This window comes from Notolepis coatsorum, assembly GCF_963971535.1.
Source record: "Notolepis coatsorum genome assembly, chromosome: 4".
Taxonomy (NCBI): Eukaryota; Metazoa; Chordata; class Actinopteri; order Aulopiformes; family Paralepididae; genus Notolepis; species Notolepis coatsorum.
This window is the reverse complement of record NC_140168.1, coordinates 82890422-82910603: the sequence shown is the minus strand read 5'-3', so window position 1 is coordinate 82910603 and position 20182 is coordinate 82890422. Positions and strand designations below refer to the sequence as shown.

Genomic DNA, 20182 nt, shown 5'->3' with positions numbered 1-20182 from the left:
CTGGTGTAGCTTCTGCAAATCCACGGGGCACATGAACAAGATGACGGCCATGGACGAGATGGCGGCCATGGACAAGACGACGGCCACGGACAAAATGGCGGCTATGGACAAGATGGCGGCTACGGACAAGATGACGACTGTGGACAAGATGGCGGCAGTGGACACGACGGCAGCAACGGTCGACGTGAGACGGATCGAGACGACGCCCGGAGAATAACGGGACAGGAAGACTGCGCTTTCGGGGCGTGGACGGCGTGCATCGCCGGGCCGGCGCAGCTGCAGCGCGCTCTGAAGAGGGGACTGATCGTGGACACAGGTGCGTCGTCCCATGTCATCAACGACAGGAGTCGGTTCAAGAACTTTGACGACAATTTCCACCCGGAGAGGCACAGCATGGAGCTGGCGGACGGGAGGCGCACCTACGGGTTGGCGCAGGAGAGAGGAGACGCACAGGTATGCCTCATGGACAGTAGGGGGCGCCGGCGTACGGTGACGTTAAAGAACGCTCTCTACGTACCATCGTTCCCACAAGGACTATTCTCTGTAATAGCTGCTACTGCAAGCGGTGCCAAGGTATTCTTCGATAAAGGTAAACATTTTCTTGTAGAACCTGACGGTACACGGTTTGACATAGAGATGTACCAGAGAATATATTATCTGCAAACGGAGTGTAATGACAATGACAAGTGTAATGATAATAATGATATGTGTAGCGTGACGGCCAGTCACGATATTCAGACATGGCACGAGATTATGGGTCATTGTAATTATGAGGATTTACTGAAACTGCAAGCAGTGACAGAAGGCATGCACATTGAAGGTGAAAAGCGTAGACCTGACAAAAATTGTGCAGTGTGCAAAACGGGGAAGTTTACTCAACCGAGAAACAGAAATCCCACAGAAAAAGTAAGGGTACCACTTGCATTAGTTGACACGGACCTAGCCGGCCCAGTAAGCAACGAGTCCATAGGATGTTTTAGATATGTACAGTCTTTTACAGATGTGTGCACAGGGGCAGTGTTTGTTTACTTTCTCAAAGCAAAGAGTGACACACTCCAGGCCACGGAGAAATTCCTGGCAGACGTAGCCCCTTATGGTAACGTAGGATGCTTGAGGTCCGACAACGAAACCGAGTTCACAAACAGAGAGTTCCAATCACTGTTGAGAAGGTACAAGATAAGACACAAGACGTCACATCCATATCCCCCACACCAGAACGGAGTGGCAGAGAGGGAATGCCGCACCCTTTTTGAAATGGCTAGGTGTAAGCTAGTAGATAGTAACTTACCTAAGAGCCTATGGCATTATGCGGTGCAAGAAGACGCTTACACCAGAAACAGGTGCTTTAATAAGCACTCGGACACCACCCCGTATACAGCACTGACAGGAAAGAAGTGTAATCTAGCCAGAATGCACCGATTTGGATCAGTGTGTTATGCATACCTGCAGGGCAGGGGAAAGCCAGAGTCCAGATGTGTAAAAGGACTTTTTGTAGGACACGACAAGGGAAGCCCCGCTTTCCTAGTTTATCACCCCGGTAAAGGGAGAGTGCAGAAACACATGCTAGTCAAGTTTGTCACAAAGGCAACATGTGAGAGCGAGACACAGACAGAGGAGCCAGAGCTGGACTCCAGAGTAAGGTGTGTAGAAACAGAGACACATCAGCCCAGTGTACTTAGTACGGTCATGCAGGCAGACAGTCAGCCACCCCCAGAGGGCGATGACGAGGAGCACCCGAGGGTGACATCAAGTGCCCCAAGCAGTGGGATGTATCCCTCAAGGGAACACAAACCCCCAAAGTATCTGACAGACTATGCCCGGAAAGGGAGTGACGAGGAGGACAGTACACCTACCCCCGTTGATTACTGCTACAGGGTAGTCAGTGAGGTAACCCCGACCTTTAAAGAGGTGACATTGTCCCCCGAAGAGGGCAGACAGACAGTGGGAGGGAAATGGGTGTATTCAACCAAGTTACCAGAGGGCAGACAGACAGTGGGAGGGAAATGGGTGTATTCAATCCAGGAGGGTATTGAAGGCCACGACAAATACAAAGTATGGTTTGTAGAAAATTGCTTAAATGCTGAAGGAGGGTACTCCATGTTTAAATACTGAAGGAGGGTGACTAATTGCTTAAATGCTGAAGGAGGGTACTCCATGTTTAAATACTGAAGGAGGGTGGCTACACTGCTTAGATGCAGGAGGATGATACTCTAGGTCTAAATACGGGAGGAGTAGAATCCAGGTTTAAATACCTGATTAAGAGTCCATGTATAAATACTGAAATGGATCCTATGTTTAATTCCATGTTTAAGTAGAGAGGTGGATGACTTGCCATGTTCTCAATGATTTAACTATGTGGGAAAGACCCTGAAACGTTTAGACATGTAAGAATGTAGATCAAGGGAAACACCATGTGATCAAAAACTAGACTATCAGGAGGATGCTCAGAAACTGACAGATGTAAAAATGTACAGAGAAGCTGTGGGTAGCCTCATTTATTTAACAATGTGTACCCGCCCTGACCGATGGTTTGTAGTGAGTAGACTGTCACAGCATTTTGCTGACCCCACAGAGGAGCATTGGATTACAGCCAAACATGTCTTTTGTTATCTTAAAGGTACAGCAGATAAACAACTGTGTTTCAGAAAGAGCAGCGAGGGTCTAGGACTTAAAGCCCACAGTGATGCAGACTGGGCAGCTGACACCACATGTAGAAGGAGTACCACAGGATATTGTGTGTTTGAACACAGACAGTTCACTGGTTTCGTGGAAAACAAAGAAGCAGCCCACAGTGGCACTATCAACTTGTGAAGCCGAATATATGGCTCTAGCTATGACCATACAGGAGTGTATTTATCCAGAACAACTGCTCGAAGTGATGGAGATAAGATTATGAGTATATTGCTTAATATGTAATTGGTAATTGGAATGTATCCTCTATACCAGGGCCCCGTTCCATGTACCGGGATAACCGAGTTAGCCGGATAACTTTAGCTGGATAACTGGGTTAGCCTGACTTTCCGATTTCATGTACGTGGATTTCCCAAATCACCATGACAACATATCCAAAAGTTTGAGCCTGCTCGAAAGCAGAGTTCAAGTTCAAGTTAGCCTGAACTATCGCCACGCCCCCGCAAAGAAGTGACAGCCCGTTTCCTGAAACTATTCCCACAGTCTACGATCTGCATTATACCATTCTGAATTACGTTTTTGTGCTCCATTCTTCCAGAGGGGGCTTTTGAAATGTAAAATAGACCCAAAATGCTGATATTAAATTCACTTTGTCCTAAATAATGCACGTTATATATACCGTGGCGACGGTGGCGCTCGCTCGTGCGATGTACACATGATGTGGTTATTTTAATTGTAACTGGGATTAAGATGTCTGATGAGATGCGCTGTTTGACGGATTTGAGAAATTGAATGAGCCGTTGACGTCACATTAATGAATGAGGATAAAGAGATAAACTTCATTCAAAACAAAGGATATTCTAAACACGGGTCTCTCGTTCATTAATGTATAAACAATGAATTTTTCCCATCTGGCCCAGTGGCCCAGCGGTAGTGCTCAAGCCTCCCAATCCACCGACCGGGGTTCAAATCCCCGTGTTTCCAATATGATTTTTTTGAATATAATATTAATGATTATACGCCAAAGTAGCCTGGTTTTAAGTTAAAATATTATAAATCTACATGCATTGAGGATGTCATTCTTTATATAGCTCTCAACGTGCACCAAATTGAATTATTCCTATATTGCAAAAAGAAGGACCCCGGTCTTGAACCCGGGTCGTCCGTGTGGAAGTCAAAAGAACAACCCGTTGGACCACATTGGAGATAAGTTAAATATTGACTATACATCAATCAATGGGCAAGAAAGCCGTCTCGTAATTCTGTATAACAGTTAACTAGTTATTTTCGCTAGCAAGATCTCATTTGATTATTCAATCCAGCAGGCAAGTTTAAAGAAATATAATCTGATTGATTGAGGTAATGAGGGACTTAGAATTAGCCTATAGATAACGCATTTAACTTGTCGGCGAGGCGATTGAGCCTATTGCAATCTGTCAATAAAGTCTTAAATCAATTAATCAATCAATGCCGTTGAGAATCAGGGTCTCTGCCATCGATACGTGCTGGCTTTCCACCTAAAACGGGAGCGCGCATCTAGCCTGACTTGAGCCTGACTCTCAAGTCTGGCTTGAGTTAACGAGACTGAATCCTCCTTTGTGAAACAGGAAAATCCCGGCTTTGAACATCGGGTTAACTGAAGCTGGATAATGGACATGTTGATCGACTTAGTTGAACCACGTACATGAAACAGGGCCCAGGGGTCCCCAACCTTTTTTGAACCAAGATCTACTTTTTAATTTACCACCTAGCCGAGAGCTACCAGCCAAAATTGTATTGTAAGCCGTCATTTGAGGCTTTATAAAAGCAGCATAATGAACACAAATCTGTCAGTGCCGAGTCCGACCTCACCTTAAATAACAAACAGCATTACTTGTTGTAGTTAACAAGAAGAGGCAGAGTTGATTTTGCATAAAAAAAAAATAAATAAAAAAATTATAATCAAATTTTATTAATCCAGATCTACTTGAAATCAGCCCGCGATCTACCTGTCGATCGCGATCGACTGGTTGGGCACCACTGCTCTATACCAAATATGGTGGTTTTTGAAGATGAGGGGCGTTTTGTCAACATCATTTAAAAATGATGGACACTGTGTATATATGAAGGTTGTTGTTTATGAGGGCAACCAGGGAACCATTGTGATTGCTAGGAACCCAGTGTGTCGACATAGATGTAAACATGTCAATATAGAAAATATCATCTCATCAGATCTGTCATCAGAGAAGAAAGAATGACACTGGTTTACTGTCCAACGGACGACAGGGTAGCAGACACTATGAGGAAACCTGTTCCAAATAAAAATTAAAGGGATTTGCAAGGGTCATGTTTAACACTTTAATCGCCGGAAACGCTGAAACATGTCTTTCCCCGCCATGCTCATTCTGCCGAAGACGCTGGACAGCGTCTTTGATATCAACATTTCAAAAATCTGTGATCGAAATCATATTTCTCCCCCGGAGACATGAGATGTACTGTTGAGCCCCTCTCAACTCTACAACGGTTCAAGAGCGCCATCTGGTGGCCGATCGGCGGATCGCCCAGGGAAGAAGCAGGAAGTGGAAGCTGGTGCTCATTTCAATTCGGTCCGATCACTCGCTAATAGTCCCAGGACTCGAGCTGATCACAACGGATAGTGATCCGTTACCAATAACTCGATAAACAACATGATTTGGACGTATATACTATTATACAACCTGGAAATGGATCGGATATTTCGACATCCCATAATAGAAAAAAATTCTGTTCCACGCTCATCTCCCAACGCTACGAGGAAGCTACGGTGAGTTTCAGCATTATTTGTTAACGTCTTCGATACTAACTGCTCTAATGATCATATCACCCAAACTAGATGAATGATATAACGTTGCCCACGGAATTATAAACGACCCCCCCCCCCCTATCCGGTCAACATCAGATCATACGTAGTAACTCCTAGAAGCACGTACAGTTGACATTTTTTTATCTCGCAAAGATTCCTACCAAACTGTATTTGATCATCAATATAATGCATTTAGGGCTATAAATCAAGTTCTGGAGAAAGCTGCAGAAAACGATAAAAACATACTTATACTTTAGACCGTATTTTAGTATGAATATGTGAATGAAAAAGTATAACGTTGCTACACCCTGAACAATAGATATAGGACGTTGAATGGGCCATAGTAATGTCAATTTAGCAATACAATTTAAAAAGTTATAGCCCTGCAAAGAAGGGGAACTTCTCCATGTTAAATAGGGCTGGCGAGGGATGGTAAATTATGAATTTAACCCCGGCGATCAAAGTGTTAATGTGTAAATATTGACTGCCATACTATGTTGATGTTTTGGATTATATTATTTCCTTTGTAAAATGTTTTTCGAAGAAGTTATCCAATATGCTAATACAAACCCTAAGTGGGAGTGTTGAAGTCAGAGGTTCTGTGTAGGATTGTTAGTAACTGTCTAACTGCATATATAACTGTTTCCACTAGAGGGCGCTCTAGGCGGAGCCACTCAGGAACACCACCAGGTGGCGAGTATAAATAGAGATGTCTCCTCCCACTCTTCCTCTTTCCCCCCAGCCTCTCAGTGAGAGGAGAACTCTAGAACTGCTGCTCATACCATGTGAATAAATAAACCACGCCAGTTAAGGCTAAAGATAGAAACCATGCCTCTTGACCAAATTATTGTCGCCCTATAGCCGGATTCTGTCAACAATATAAATTACAAAATAATATAATAGCATAATATAAAATAAATAACAATAGAATAGAACATAATGATAATGATAATGCTAATAATAGAATGGCAGTATATTCTATCAATAATAGTATACATACTACTGACGTTAGGAACGGGTTTGCAGAACATTCTATGTTTTGAATGTGAATCATATGATTGTGTTTTTCCTGATCTATTCCAGATCTGGATCACAGCAGAAAAGCAAGGAGTGAAAGCAGCCACCTTCTTCTGGCCTTGGTGAGTTTTACATTTCAATATATCCCTCCTTAAATGTACTGTATCATGTCTATTAAAGTCTAGTCTCGCGTATCCATACCTCTCTCCACACTACGTCAGCGCTGTGCCAGTGCTGGAGAGAGGTCTGGCTGAACCTATTGTCATTCTGGTATAGGGGGAAATGAGGCTATGGCTTGTTTGTATTTCTTTAAACCAATCACAAGCACCCTGGGCAGCGCTAAGCAGCGACGGTGTCCTTGCAAAATGGTGTCTCGGGTAGCGGAAGGCGAGGAGAATTCCGTCTGAAATAGTCGGCCAATGACACACTTATACCCACAGTCTCATGGTGCAGATCCAGGCTAATTCAAGTCGAATCCTCTATACTGTAGGTGTAACTGAGGGGTACAATTCCCTGACTGTATTGTTAGATATGATATTTAATACCACTACCTCATGTACTTTAACTTCTGGCCACCCAGTACAAGATATAAGTATGATGAACACTTTCCCACCTGATGAAACGAACCAACACAAATGTACCAAATCGAATATTTAATACAGCAAAAGGTGTATACAACATTCACTTAATTACATTTATGATTTGAAATATTGAATATGCACTTTTATGGCAAATGAGTATTCGTAGGTAAATCAACATTGAATGTCCAATCTCTGGTTGCGCAGGGAGTAAGTATACAACCTGGAATATTTAGGAAACGATAGCGATGGTACTTAAATGATTATAGCTGGATACACTAAGGGGGGGGGGGGTCCCGCTGGTTGTAAGACAGTAGGAGGGGGGGGTTAGAGAAGCCGCTGGCGGTATCCCATCTGGCCGACGGTGTCTTGGGAGAATCCAAAGTCTTGGACACGGTGCCCACAGAACCTCGGGCCGCAGACGAATACAGCTGGACCCTCTGTGGAACGGTATCTGCCGGTCCACAACGGAGAGACGTGGTGCGACCTCACGTGTAGAGCGCCGCCTCACCTGGAGTCCTCTCCGGGGGGTAATTCCAACACTCGGCAGTGTTGGCCTTTATCCATGGAATAATCAAAGCACACAAAGCATAATCCAAGAGCCGTGGAAGGCTCGCCGTCGTCAGGGTAGAGTAATCCAATATACAGGTCCAGTCGCTCTTGACCCGGAGCTCCTCGGATGCAATCACCACTAGGGGTCTGACCAGCCTGGTTAAGCGTCCAGATAACGTCAGGAACGATGGGGGTGCTGATAACTGTAGAACTCTAACCGAACGATGCACCATACATAAATAGACTATTATTAGCTTAATAGAATACGTCCAACTCGACGGTATGGTGCCAAACTATGACCATTCAACTATTAATCTACACGATATCTCAATGCCTATTCTGGGCCAAGTAGGCCTTACTACACCGCACGTGCGTCGTGGGGAGGCTTTTGCGTCTGTCACTCTGTTGGAGGGTAAAGAACTGGACTAAAAGAAAGTTCTACTTTACGAGCGCCATATATATATGCGCTATGAACAAATAGTACCATTCGTATTTCGCCCGGCATATTACTGCGCGGAACCGGGGGTTGCCTCGACATGTTAGGCGGCACGATTGAACTTGGACCTAGGGGTATGGCAACCTGGCGCCAGGTTCTCGTCCAATGGTAGAATGAAACTATTATGGGCTGTTTAGTAGAAACGGGGATATTCAATGCATATTGTACAAGGAATATACAGGGGATATCAAACGATATACAAATACAATTAAATATATATAAATAAATATACATATTCGGTTTAATCTGATCCTTCACAACAGCCGCCCCCTAATTAGTCCCACCTAATTAGCTAAGCAGAGACAGATTAACCGCACTGTCTTCCACTCAAGGTCCGCTGTAAGGGTCAGTCAACTCACAAAGTCATAGGGTCATGGTCATCATCGATAGTATCTGGGAGTCGGGGCAGTTCTATGAGCCTCGCCACGGGACGTGTGTAGGTGCGCCCTTGGACGAGTACTTCAGCTGCTCGGACCTTGCCATCGGCACCGGTGATCACTTTGCTTACGCGGCCAGCCGGCCACATAGCTCTGGGGAGTGACTGGTCAATAATCATGACGACTGTTCCTTCTGTCAAATTGTCTCTCTCTTTTACCCACTTCTGGCGGGTCTGTAGAGACGGTAGGTAGTGAAGTAGGAAGCTGCTCCAAAACTTGTCAGCTAGTACTTGGCTGTACCTCCACATTCTTCGGTCGTTCGCTTCTTCGGGCCTGTACATTGTCTGGGGTAGCGCGGGGTCCAGCCGCCCCATTAGGAGTGTGTTGGGGGTGACTGGGTCGACATCTGCTACATCACTGGAGACGTAACCGAGGGGCTTTGAGTTCAATACTCCCTCGATCTCCGTGAGGACTGTCATTAGGACTTCCTCCGCTACAGTCTGGGCTCCGAGTACGGCATACAGGGCTGTCTTTATAGAACGTACTTCTCGTTCCCAGGTTCCACCGAAGTGGGGTGCGTTTGGGGGATTAAACTGGAAGTCAATCTGGGCTGGAGCGAGGTGGGTCTTAAGTTCTGGGCCCATAGCTTGGAAGCTCTCTCTCAGCTCTCTTTCTCCGCCTTTGAAGTTGGTCCCGTGATCAGACAACAATGTAGACGGTTTTCCTTTCCGTGATATGAATCTCCGGAAGGCCATAAGGAATGAGTCTGTGCTCATGGTCGGAAGGAGCTCGATATGTATCGCTCTGGTGGTCATGCATTTGAATACAATACCCCACCGCTTCTCGGTGCCTCTTCCTCTCTTTATATACAACGGGCCAAAACAGTCCATGCCTGTGGAGTGGAATGGCTTGTCGCCGATTCGGAGGCGACAGGGGGGTAGGTCAGCCATCCGTGGTATGCTGGGCTGCGCGCGCCACTTACGGCAGTCTAGACAGGTTCGCTGGAAGCGCCGTACTGCTTCTCTCCCTTGCAATATCCAATAACGACGTCTGATCTCCGCGAAGACTCTCTCTGCTCCTGCGTGGTGCACATCCTCGTCGTATTTCTTTATGATCAGCTCTGTGACCTTGTGTCGGCTGTTCAAGACGATCGGGTGCTTAATGTCATCTGGTAGATCGGGGGCTCTCCGCAGGCGACCACCCACTCTGATGAGATTATGTGCGTCACTCTCTGGTGCCAGGTGAATCAGTCTGCTGTCTGATGGGACGGGGTTTCCTCCCTGTAGACAGTCTAGCTCATCGGGGAACGAGTCTCTCTGGGCTCGTTGTAGTAGAAGAAGTTCTGCTTCTTCGTAGTCAGCTGCTGACATGTCAGTGGTGGACTGAATCTCTGGGTGGTGCCGCAGGAATGTTCTTTGTTGCGCACTCTCTAGGGTAATGCAATCATCTATGTTGGGGTCTGTGGAGGCGACAGTGCTCAGTCCACAGAACATAGGCTTCTTGTTCTCAGCCTCCTCGTTACTTGCTTCCCTCGGGGTGGGCGTAGGCCAATCTCCTTCCGGGAGCTGGAGGAATGCTGGTCCGTCACTGTAGATGTTGCGACGTGTTAGGTCATCCAGGGACATTCCCCGGGTGATGACGTCAGCTGGGTTGTGTTTGGTATCCACATACCTCCAGCTTGCTTCTTCTGTTAATTCTTGAATCTCGGTGACTCTGACTCCCACGAAGACTTTGTATCTGCATGAATCAGACTTAATCCATGTGAGTACTGTCGTGGAATCTGACCACAAGATTGTTCTATGCACCGGAATGGTGAGTTCACGTTGGATTAACGTGGCTAGATGCGCTCCTGCGAGGGCTGCGCAGAGCTCTAGACGTGGGATAGATTGTTGCTTACGTGGGGCTATTCTTGAGCGGGCCAGTATGAAAGCAGTGTGTATCTCTCCTCCCATCTCTTGGGCACGCAAATAGGCAACCGATCCGTAGGCTACTTCGGAGGCGTCGCTGAAGACGTGTAGCTCAATCTCGCATGTCTCTGGCCTCACTGTGGATGGGAAGTAGCTGCGGCGTATATTGACACCTGGGAGTGAGCGGAGTTCCGTCTCCCACTCTCTCCATGTTGAGGCAAGGTGTGCGGGTATTGGGTCGTCCCAGCCCTGGTCCTTGTCCCATAGTGCTCGTATAATCATCTTTGCCCTGGTGGTGTAAGGTAGAATACATCCCAACGGGTCATATTGTCTGGCGAGTGTTCTGTACACACTCCGTCTGGTGGTCGGTATCGCCGCCGACCTTCCTTGCTCTGGAGCCAAGGGTTTGTGTCTATAGTGGAGCGAGTCTGTTTTGAAGCGCCAGACTAATCCTAGTGTCATTTCTTGGGCTTCTCCTGGGATTGTCGCCATCCAGGTCTCGCTGCTGGCAGCCTTGTCTGCGGAGGAGAGGCTGCGCAATACGTGCGGGTCACTGCTGGCCCACTGCCTGAGATCAAAGCCTCCTTTGATTAGGGAGGCGCGTAACTTGATTAGGAGAGCCTCGGCTTCCTCTTGAGTCGAGACGCTTTGTAGACAGTTGTCCACGTAGAAACTGTTCTTCACACTGTGTTGGACCTCTTCATCTGCTGCTGGGTCCTCTGTGACGTGTTTCTGTAGTGCAAAGGTAGCACAGCACGGGCTGCATGTGGTTCCGAAGGGGAGTACTTCCCACTGGTAGATGGATGGGTTCTCATCTCCGATCCTCTCTCTCCATAGGAACCGTAGCAGAGGCTTGTCCTCCTCTACTAGTCTCACCTGCAAGAACATCCCTTTGATATCCCCGCTTATAGCCACCTTGTCCTGGCGGAAGCGCAGTAGCACGCCTAGTAGGGAGGGGCCGAGTGTGGGGCCGGGCAAGAGCTCTTTATTCAGATTTTGGGATCCGATCTGGTAGCTGCAGTTAAACACAATGCGATCCTTGCCATTGTGATGGACCTTGTGATGCGGCACGTACCATGATTCGGTCGTCTGATCGGCCTCTTTAATGTCAATCTTTGTTACGTGTCCCGCTGTGATTAGCTTCTCAATCTCAGCTCGGTACACACTCTGTTGAGCGGGGTCTTTGGCTAGGCGCCGCTCTGTGTTCAGTAGATAGCGCTCCGTGGCGTCTTTCTTTGCGTGAAAGGGGGGCATTCCCTCTCGCCTCAGGAGTGGAGTTGCGTATCTCATCACTCCGCCGACTGTGACTCTCTTTGTCCCCTGCTCGAGTAGGTTGATGGCGTAAATGTCTTCTTTAGAGCGAATGTCTTTCTTTTCATTCTTAAAGGGCATTGTCTCTAGGGTCCATAGCCTCTCGACATGCTGCAGGAGAGTGGTGTCTTCTTCTATCGTTCTGGAGTGGAAGCAGCTAGTGGCTGCTGTTCGGTTGAGAGATTTAGCGAGGGGGCCTTGCAATGTCCATCCTAGGCGGGTCTCGACTGCTGCAGGACAGCCTCGGGGGCCTGTATGGACCCGGTCAATCGGGACTATGAGTTCTGCATGGTCGGAGCCTATCAACAGGGTCGGGGTAGCGCCGTCTATGAGCGGGATAGGTAATTGACGCAGGTGCACATATTTATCCATCAACTTGGTGACAGGGTAGGTGTACTGCGATAGTCCTATTTCTTGGCTGGTGAAAGCATTTGTGATCTTGTACCGTCGCTCTGGCTGCCCGTTGGCTGCGATAGTGAAGGAGACATTCTCGCCCTTTATCGTCTTTAAATCTCTTCTTATTGTCCGAATCGTCATTTCGTTCTTGCTCCCCCGCAGTCCCAGCTGAGTCGCAGCGGAGGCGAGCAGAAGGGTCTTCTCTGACCCGTCATCAAGGACGGCGTAAGTGTCCATGACTTTATCCTGGTAGCTCAATGTCACACGGACTACCTTTAAGAGCACTTGAGCTCCGTTGCTGCTGGCGGGGTCAATGTACATGACACTTGCCTTGGTGCCGCTCCGTGGTGCAGGTATAGGCCGTCTTCCGTTACTATCGTGTAGTATATCTAGATGGGCTCCATCGCACCGGCTGCACCTTTTCTTTAGGCGGCATTCGGCTGCCATGTGGGGCCGCGCACATCGATAACAGCGCCGGTTGGACTTTATCCATTGGCTCACTTCTTCTGCATTCATCTTTGTGAATGAGTCACATTGTGACAGCCAGTGTTCTTTCTCACAGTAGGGACACGCTATCTTCCACTTCTCCTTTCTCGAGGGGGTGCTGTGACTCTTACTGCTCGGTACTGACTCTGATTGGTGCATGACAGTCACCGATCTTCTTCCATCACTTATTCTCCTGGGTCCCTCTCTGGAGCTTGGCGTGCTCCGCCCGAAGGTGTCCAGTCGTAAGCTGCTGACCTCTCTCGCCAGGAAGTCGGCCAGATCAAGGAGGGATGGCTCGGGGCCGTCGGGATCTCGGTAGTCCCTCTGCCGCCGAAAGCGCTCCTGTCTTGCGGGTGGCAGCTTCTCCAAAATCCTCTCAACGTTAGAGTTGGCGTACAGCTCATGCATGCCCTTCTCCCGTTGAGCTCCCAGCATCCCCACCAGGGACTGCACTTTGATTGACAGGTCGTCTAGTGAGCGATTGTCTGTGGCTGGGGGTAGGCGGTCAATATGCCTTATCTCCTGGATTACGTAATCCCATATACGTCCATATCTTTGATCCAGCGCTGCAAGGGCCGCTGTGTATGGGGTCGAGGAGGTAGCATAGGCTAGCGCTATATTGTGCGCTCGCGGTACTTTCAGGTGCTTCAATAATATTGCATACTTGTGGCGTTCATCAGCGACATCCACCATCATTGTCTCTAAGCACATCCGGAGCTCCGTGTACTGTGCTCGACTCTCATAGGCGAAGTCTGGGAATGACGGCGTGGCGTTGTATGACGCCGTGGATGGCTGATACATCGGCGAGCGTTGGGGGAGAGACCTCCTGGGCGAGTCCCCTCTTGCGCCTCGCTGTGGGCTGGTACTGGCAGGGTACCATGGCCCGCTGGTCCAGGTACTGTTCCTCGGGGCTGGTCGTGCGTCGTGCTCACCCGTAAATAGAGTCGGGGGTCTGTAGCGCAGCGCCGCGGGGGTATAGCCTGGACTGTATGGGACCTCCTGGTCCGGTGGAGTACTGTGCTGTCGTCGGGCTTGGTTCTCCTCTTCTCCCTCTTCTTCTTCTATCAAATCTTCCAGATCTTGTAGTCGTTTATTTAGCTTCTCCGCAGTGTAGGCCGCTCCTTCCTTGTAGCTGGGTCTCGCTTGGACCGGTATGGGAAGGGGATCTGCGGGGGGTCTAGACTCGGTCTGTTGGTCAAGTTCAGGGTCGCTTGCTCGTTGCGGTGACGCTGCTCTTGACTGTTGTCTCGACGAGTTCCTTGAGCCCCTGGCGGAGGGAGAGGGAGTTGTCCTTTTGATCAGCTGCTCTATTAGTTGCGCTTGTAGTCTGTCGCGCTCTGCGTCTCTTTGGGCACCGGCAGCGGTGCGCTGGGCGTCGGCCCGGTCTCTTGCCATATTCTCTTCCATCTGGAAGCGTCTCATCTCCAGACATGTGCGCTGTTCTTCGCTCCGTTGCTGCGCTTGGAGGTGTTCGCGCTCGCCAAGCATCTGTGCTTGGAGCCGATCGCGCTCGGCGGAGGCTGTCAGGCTGACGAGGAACGCCTGTTGTAGTGTCCTCTCCGCTTCGTTGGGGGAAGGCGGTAGTGGAGGTGAGCCGCTCCTGCGTGAGCCGCTCCTGGGGGTACTCGTTGGGGAGTCCTGGAGCTCTAGTTCCTCGGCGCTCTCCTCCTCTTCCTCCGTGCAGAGTTCTCTCTCTGTAGGGTTGTCTTCCTCCCGGGGCTTGTCGGGGACTACTTCTTTAGTAGTGGCGGGGGGTAAAGGCATGTCAATTCCCTCCTGGTCCCCACCGTGGGCTTGGTCAGTTACATTAGGACCTACTAGGGCCTCTGTGGTCGGGGAAACCTGGTCGTTAAGGTCAGACATAATTTTACTTTCTACTTTTACCGCGTTTACCGTTTGTCGAAGGCTAGGTAGTTGACTGACAGTGTAAGCCTCTAAGTACTGAGGTGTCTGTCGTCTGCGCCGCGGGCGTTCTAGGTTAGGAGGATCGTTTCGTGGAGTGTTCATCATAGGCCATTTCGATATTAATAACACTATATTAATATTACACTAGTTACCCTCCGGCTCGAAGGACCAATTGTAACTGAGGGGTACAATTCCCTGACTGTATTGTTAGATATGATATTTAATACCACTACCTCATGTACTTTAACTTCTGGCCACCCAGTACAAGATATAAGTATGATGAACACTTTCCCACCTGATGAAACGAACCAACACAAATGTACCAAATCGAATATTTAATACAGCAAAAGGTGTATACAACATTCACTTAATTACATTTATGATTTGAAATATTGAATATGCACTTTTATGGCAAATGAGTATTCGTAGGTAAATCAACATTGAATGTCCAATCTCTGGTTGCGCAGGGAGTAAGTATACAACCTGGAATATTTAGGAAACGATAGCGATGGTACTTAAATGATTATAGCTGGATACACTAAGGGGGGGGGGTCCCGCTGGTTGTAAGACAGTAGGAGGGGGGGGTTAGAGAAGCCGCTGGCGGTATCCCATCTGGCTGACGGTGTCTTGGGAGAATCCAAAGTCTTGGACACGGTGCCCACAGAACCTCGGGCCGCAGACGAATACAGCTGGACCCTCTGTGGAACGGTATCTGCCGGTCCACAACGGAGAGACGTGGTGCGACCTCACGTGTAGAGCGCCGCCTCACCTGGAGTCCTCTCCGGGGGGTAATTCCAACACTCGGCAGTGTTGGCCTTTATCCATGGAATAATCAAGTTTCAAGTTTCAAGTTTCTTTAATAGTTGTCATACAGAAGTACAGAATACTTTTGTACAAAATGCTTCTTACTGTTGCGCTCCAGAGACTGTGCATGACAAGATAAGTATGAAATAAAAACATAGTAAAAATTAGAAGTAAAAAAAGAGGTCACAGTGTTCAGTTTAGACATATGTACAATGTTCGTAGACGTAGTTACCATACAATATACAATACTGTGCAGTGTACTAATATACAATACTATATAGTGCAAGGCATAAATGGACGAGGTGCAGTTTAGGTACAATTCACAGTAGGTGTACGAGTTGTAGTGCAAATCCTTTATCAATAAATATAAAGTGTAAGTGTGTTTGTGTGATCTAAAGTGTGGAGAGTGGGTGCTGCAGTGTGTTGTTTGTTTCAGTGAGTGTGTGCGTGTGGGTGTGTGTGCTGTGTGCATTTGATGGTTGTTGCATAGTGATTATTGTTCGTTTAGCGATTATTGTTCGTTTAGCAGCCTGATGGCCTGGGGATAGAAGCTCCTTCTGAGTCTTTCTGTGCTCGCCATAAGACTCCGGTATCGCTTGCCTGACGGCAGCAGTTCAAAGAGGCAGTTGTTCGGGTGGCTCGAGTCCTTAATAATTCTCTTAGCCTTCCCCTTGCACCGCTTGTTGTAAATGTTCTGGAGGGTGGGAAGCCCCCCTCTAATTGTGCGTTCGGCTGAACGTGTCACTCTTTGTAGTCTGCTACGGTCTTGTGCAGTGCTATTCCCAAACCAGGAGGTGATGTTGCCGGTCAGGATGCTCTCTATTGTACATGAGTAGAAGTTCCTAAGGATCTTCTGACTGACTTGGAACTTCCTTAGGCGCCTGAGGAAGTAGAGGCGTTGTCGTGCCTTCTTCACAACACTGTCAATGTGTGTGGTCCATGTCAAGTCCTCGGATATGTGGGCTCCGAGGTACTTGAAACTGTTCACTCTCTCAACTGGTGCCCCGTCGATGCTGAGGGGGCTGTAGTCCTTGACCCCCGACCTCCTGAAGTCCACAATCATCTCTTTTGTTTTGCTGACGTTCAGGGAGAGGCAGTTCTCTTGACACCACTGTGACAGGTTCTCTACCTCTTCCAGGTAGGCCCTTTCGTCGTTGGCAGAGATCAGGCCCACCACTACTGTGTTATCAGCAAATTTGATGATGGTGTTGTTGTTCCGCTGTGCTACGCAGTCATGTGTGTACAGGGAGTAGAGGAGGGGGCTCAGAACACAGCCCTGGGGGGCCCCTATGTTGAGCGTGATGGATGAGGAGGTGCAGTTGCCGGCTCTTACCACCTGGGGTCTGCCCGTCAGGAAGTCCAGGACCCACTGGCACAGGTCATAGTTCAAGCCCAGGTCCCTGAGCTTGGCTATGAGTTTGGAGGGGACTATGGTATTGAATGCTGAGCTGTAGTCGATGAACAGCATTCTCACATAGTTCCCCTGCCTCTTGTCCAGATGTGATGCTGCTGTGTGCAGCACATGGGCTATGGCGTCCTCCGTGGACCTGTTGGGGCGATATGCAAATTGCAGAGGGTCCAGGTTGATGGGGAGGGAGGAACAGATGTAGCCCTTCACTAGCTTCTCAAAGCACTTCATGGCTATGGAGGTGAGGGCTACAGGGCGGTAGTCGTTGAGGCAAGCGGGCGTAGATTTTTTGGGTACAGGGATGATGGTGGACTTCTTCAGACAGGTGGGGATGACGGCCTGTTCCAAGGACAGGTTGAAGATGTCAGTGAATACCGGGGCCAGTTGGTCGGCACAGACTTTTAGGACGCGGCCGGGGATGCCGTCCGGTCCTGCTGCCTTCCTGATATCCACTTTTTTAAAGATCCGTCTCACCTCATGCTCTGTTACCCTGAACACTGAGTCTCCATCAGCAGACCCCCCCCCCCCATTGCCGTGGTTTGTAGCACACAAGCACACAAAGCATAATCCAAGAGCCGTGGAAGGCTCGCCGTCGTCAGGGTAGAGTAATCCAATATACAGGTCCAGTCGCTCTTGACCCGGAGCTCCTCGGATGCAATCACCACTAGGGGTCTGACCAGCCTGGTTAAGCGTCCAGATAACGTCAGGAACGATGGGGGTGCTGATAACTGTAGAACTCTAACCGAACGATGCACCATACATAAATAGACTATTATTAGCTTAATAGAATACGTCCAACTCGACGGTATGGTGCCAAACTATGACCATTCAACTATTAATCTACACGATATCTTAATGCCTATTCTGGGCCAAGTAGGCCTTACTACACCGCACGTGCGTCGTGGGGAGGCTTTTGCGTCTGTCACTCTGTTGGAGGGTAAAGAACTGGACTAAAAGAAAGTTCTACTTTACGAGCGCCATATATATATGCGCTATGAACAAATAGTACCATTCGTATTTCGCCCGGCATATTACTGCGCGGAACCGGGGGTTGCCTCGACATGTTAGGCGGCACGATTGAACTTGGACCTAGGGGTATGGCAACCTGGCGCCAGGTTCTCGTCCAATGGTAGAATGAAACTATTATGGGCTGTTTAGTAGAAACGGGGATATTCAATGCATATTGTACAAGGAATATACAGGGGATATCAAACGATATACAAATACAATTAAATATATATAAATAAATATACATATTCGGTTTAATCTGATCCTTCACAACAGTAGGTAATGGTGCTTTTGATTTAAAATGTATACAGTATTTTTTTGTTATGGTATATAAAGCCACTACATTTTCTCTCATTGATTGAGTTAAATAGGAAAGGTTGTGTGCTTACTTTGAAAACGTATATTAGTGTCTTCCTTAATCAAATAATCATTGATTAATTAATTTATCATAAAAAAAAACGTATTTGTAAAGCCCGCAATCACAAGTTAATGTCTCCATGGGCTGGACAAGTCTTCTTTAAACAAGTCAAGAAGAAACATCACAATAAATAAATCAAGAACAAAAAAACCCATCATGAAATCCAAAGATTAATTAATTCATCATTAAAAAAAGGTTTGTCCACTGAGGTATTTAATTTAGTAGAAACAACAGTGCAGTCACAATTAACTGATTAAAAAATATATATATTGTAAACATGCCACCACTCTCGCCTAAAGCCAGAAACAAGAGAGAGAACCCTTGAAGTTGTGATGTCACCTGCATCTAATACCTAGGGCTGCTTTAACGAATGGAGCACAGTCTTTATGGGTCCATAAAATGTTTTTGTGAGCTCTTACACCCACATGAGCTTTAAGAGAGACAGTGGTGCATGTTAAAAAAAATCATCAAAACGATTAAATTGTTCCAAATTTGCCCAAATCATTTGCATATGACCTAACAGGGATGAGGAAGAGTAGTTACATCCTTACTGAGCGACAATACTCCCCCAACGCCCCCCCCCCCCCCTCACACACACACACACACAAACAAACAATACCCCTCACAGTCAAGCACAACAGAAGCTATTGACGGCTCAAGCTAGTGAGCCGTGCTGATTTGCATCAGGAAAGACACGTGTCGTACAACCACGGGACGGCTTTGGCAAAAGGGAGTACAAGACTTATTCATCTGGCCATTAAGTGATTTAGATAGCTTGCAAGTTTAGCTCAAAGGTAAAACAAAATTCAGAAAGCACCCTGCCTTAGTTGTTTTGTGTTACAGTAGCTTGCTAGTAGTTCAACTACATTTCAATTGGCATAGTGATTTTAGTAGTTCATTATTATTATTATTATTATTATTATTATTATTATTATTATTATTATTATTATTATTATTATTATTATTATTATTATTATTATTATTATTATTATTATTATTATTATTATTATTATTATTATTATTATTATTATTATTATTATTATTATTATTATTATTATTTAAAAAAAATAAGTTTAATAACTAGAACTACACTTTTGGGTGTACTAGAAAAGAAGGACATTTCATTATTATTATTGTTTATCTTTTTTATTTAATTTGACCACAGCCTCTCTTGTCTTGAGTGAAACCCCGTCGAGCCTCATGCCTCCTTTGCCTGTGGTACAAGAGATTCTGACAGCTAAGCTGACTTATCATCAAGCTCATTGTCATGGTAACATTGGTCAATAGTCGAAACGGGAGCCAGTTCAAGTCAAGATCAATTCTTTATTCATTGACTTTTTTTAAATTGTTACAACATTTTTTTATTTGATATTTTCTGATAGTCGACTGGTAGTCTACTACCCCCCATGAATGCAAAAAAATAAAGAAATAATAATATTTTTCAAATCATTCCATTTGGGCTGTGGGGGTGTTTAAGTAATTTTTCCCATCTTTACTCAATGGCGCCAGTGTTATTGACCATTTTAGCAATGTTTCAGACCCATCGTGTGTTCTGTATTATAGCTACTGTATGGAGACAATAGTATGGCTCATTTGACAGGCATTGCTCATAGTCCATCACTGACTATCCAGTTAATTTCTACATACTGTAGTGTGTGCACTATTACATGCTAAACAACCCTTTCCAAAATAATCCAGTCTTTTTTCATAGATTGTGAGATATGACGCGTTATATGCAATATGCCCAAATCGTTCGGGTTGCCCGCCTGAAACCCCAAACACTTCCAAATCAAAGGTATATACCATGTACATATGTGGGGGGGGGGGGGGGGGGGGGGTCGTTTTAACTCAAAACTGTGATCGTTACCAAAAGCATGGTTTAGGTCCGGTAAAATACGACACTGTGATCGTTACAAAAACATGTTTCAGGTTAGGTAAAATAGACATAGAATAGACCTTACCTTAGCCAGAAGGTACTCCAAAAAGAATAATCCCCAGTGATCCCATCGCCATCGCGATTACTCGTGTATATGTGTATACTCGTGTATACAGGAAATAGGTTTGAGG

General features: G+C 46.9%; 1 protein-coding gene across 1 annotated transcript in view; it reads left to right on the top strand.

Annotated features, from left to right (window-relative positions):
• enpp2l (ectonucleotide pyrophosphatase/phosphodiesterase 2-like) overlaps positions 1-20182 on the top strand; it is a gene marked incomplete at its 3' end in the record, with an annotated part of 151295 nt that overhangs the window by 61745 nt on the left and 69368 nt on the right. The window contains exon 9 of the mRNA XM_084313248.1: positions 6536-6591. Coding sequence (XP_084169374.1) covers positions 6536-6591 — 56 coding nt within the window. The remainder of the gene's footprint in view (positions 1-6535; positions 6592-20182) is intronic.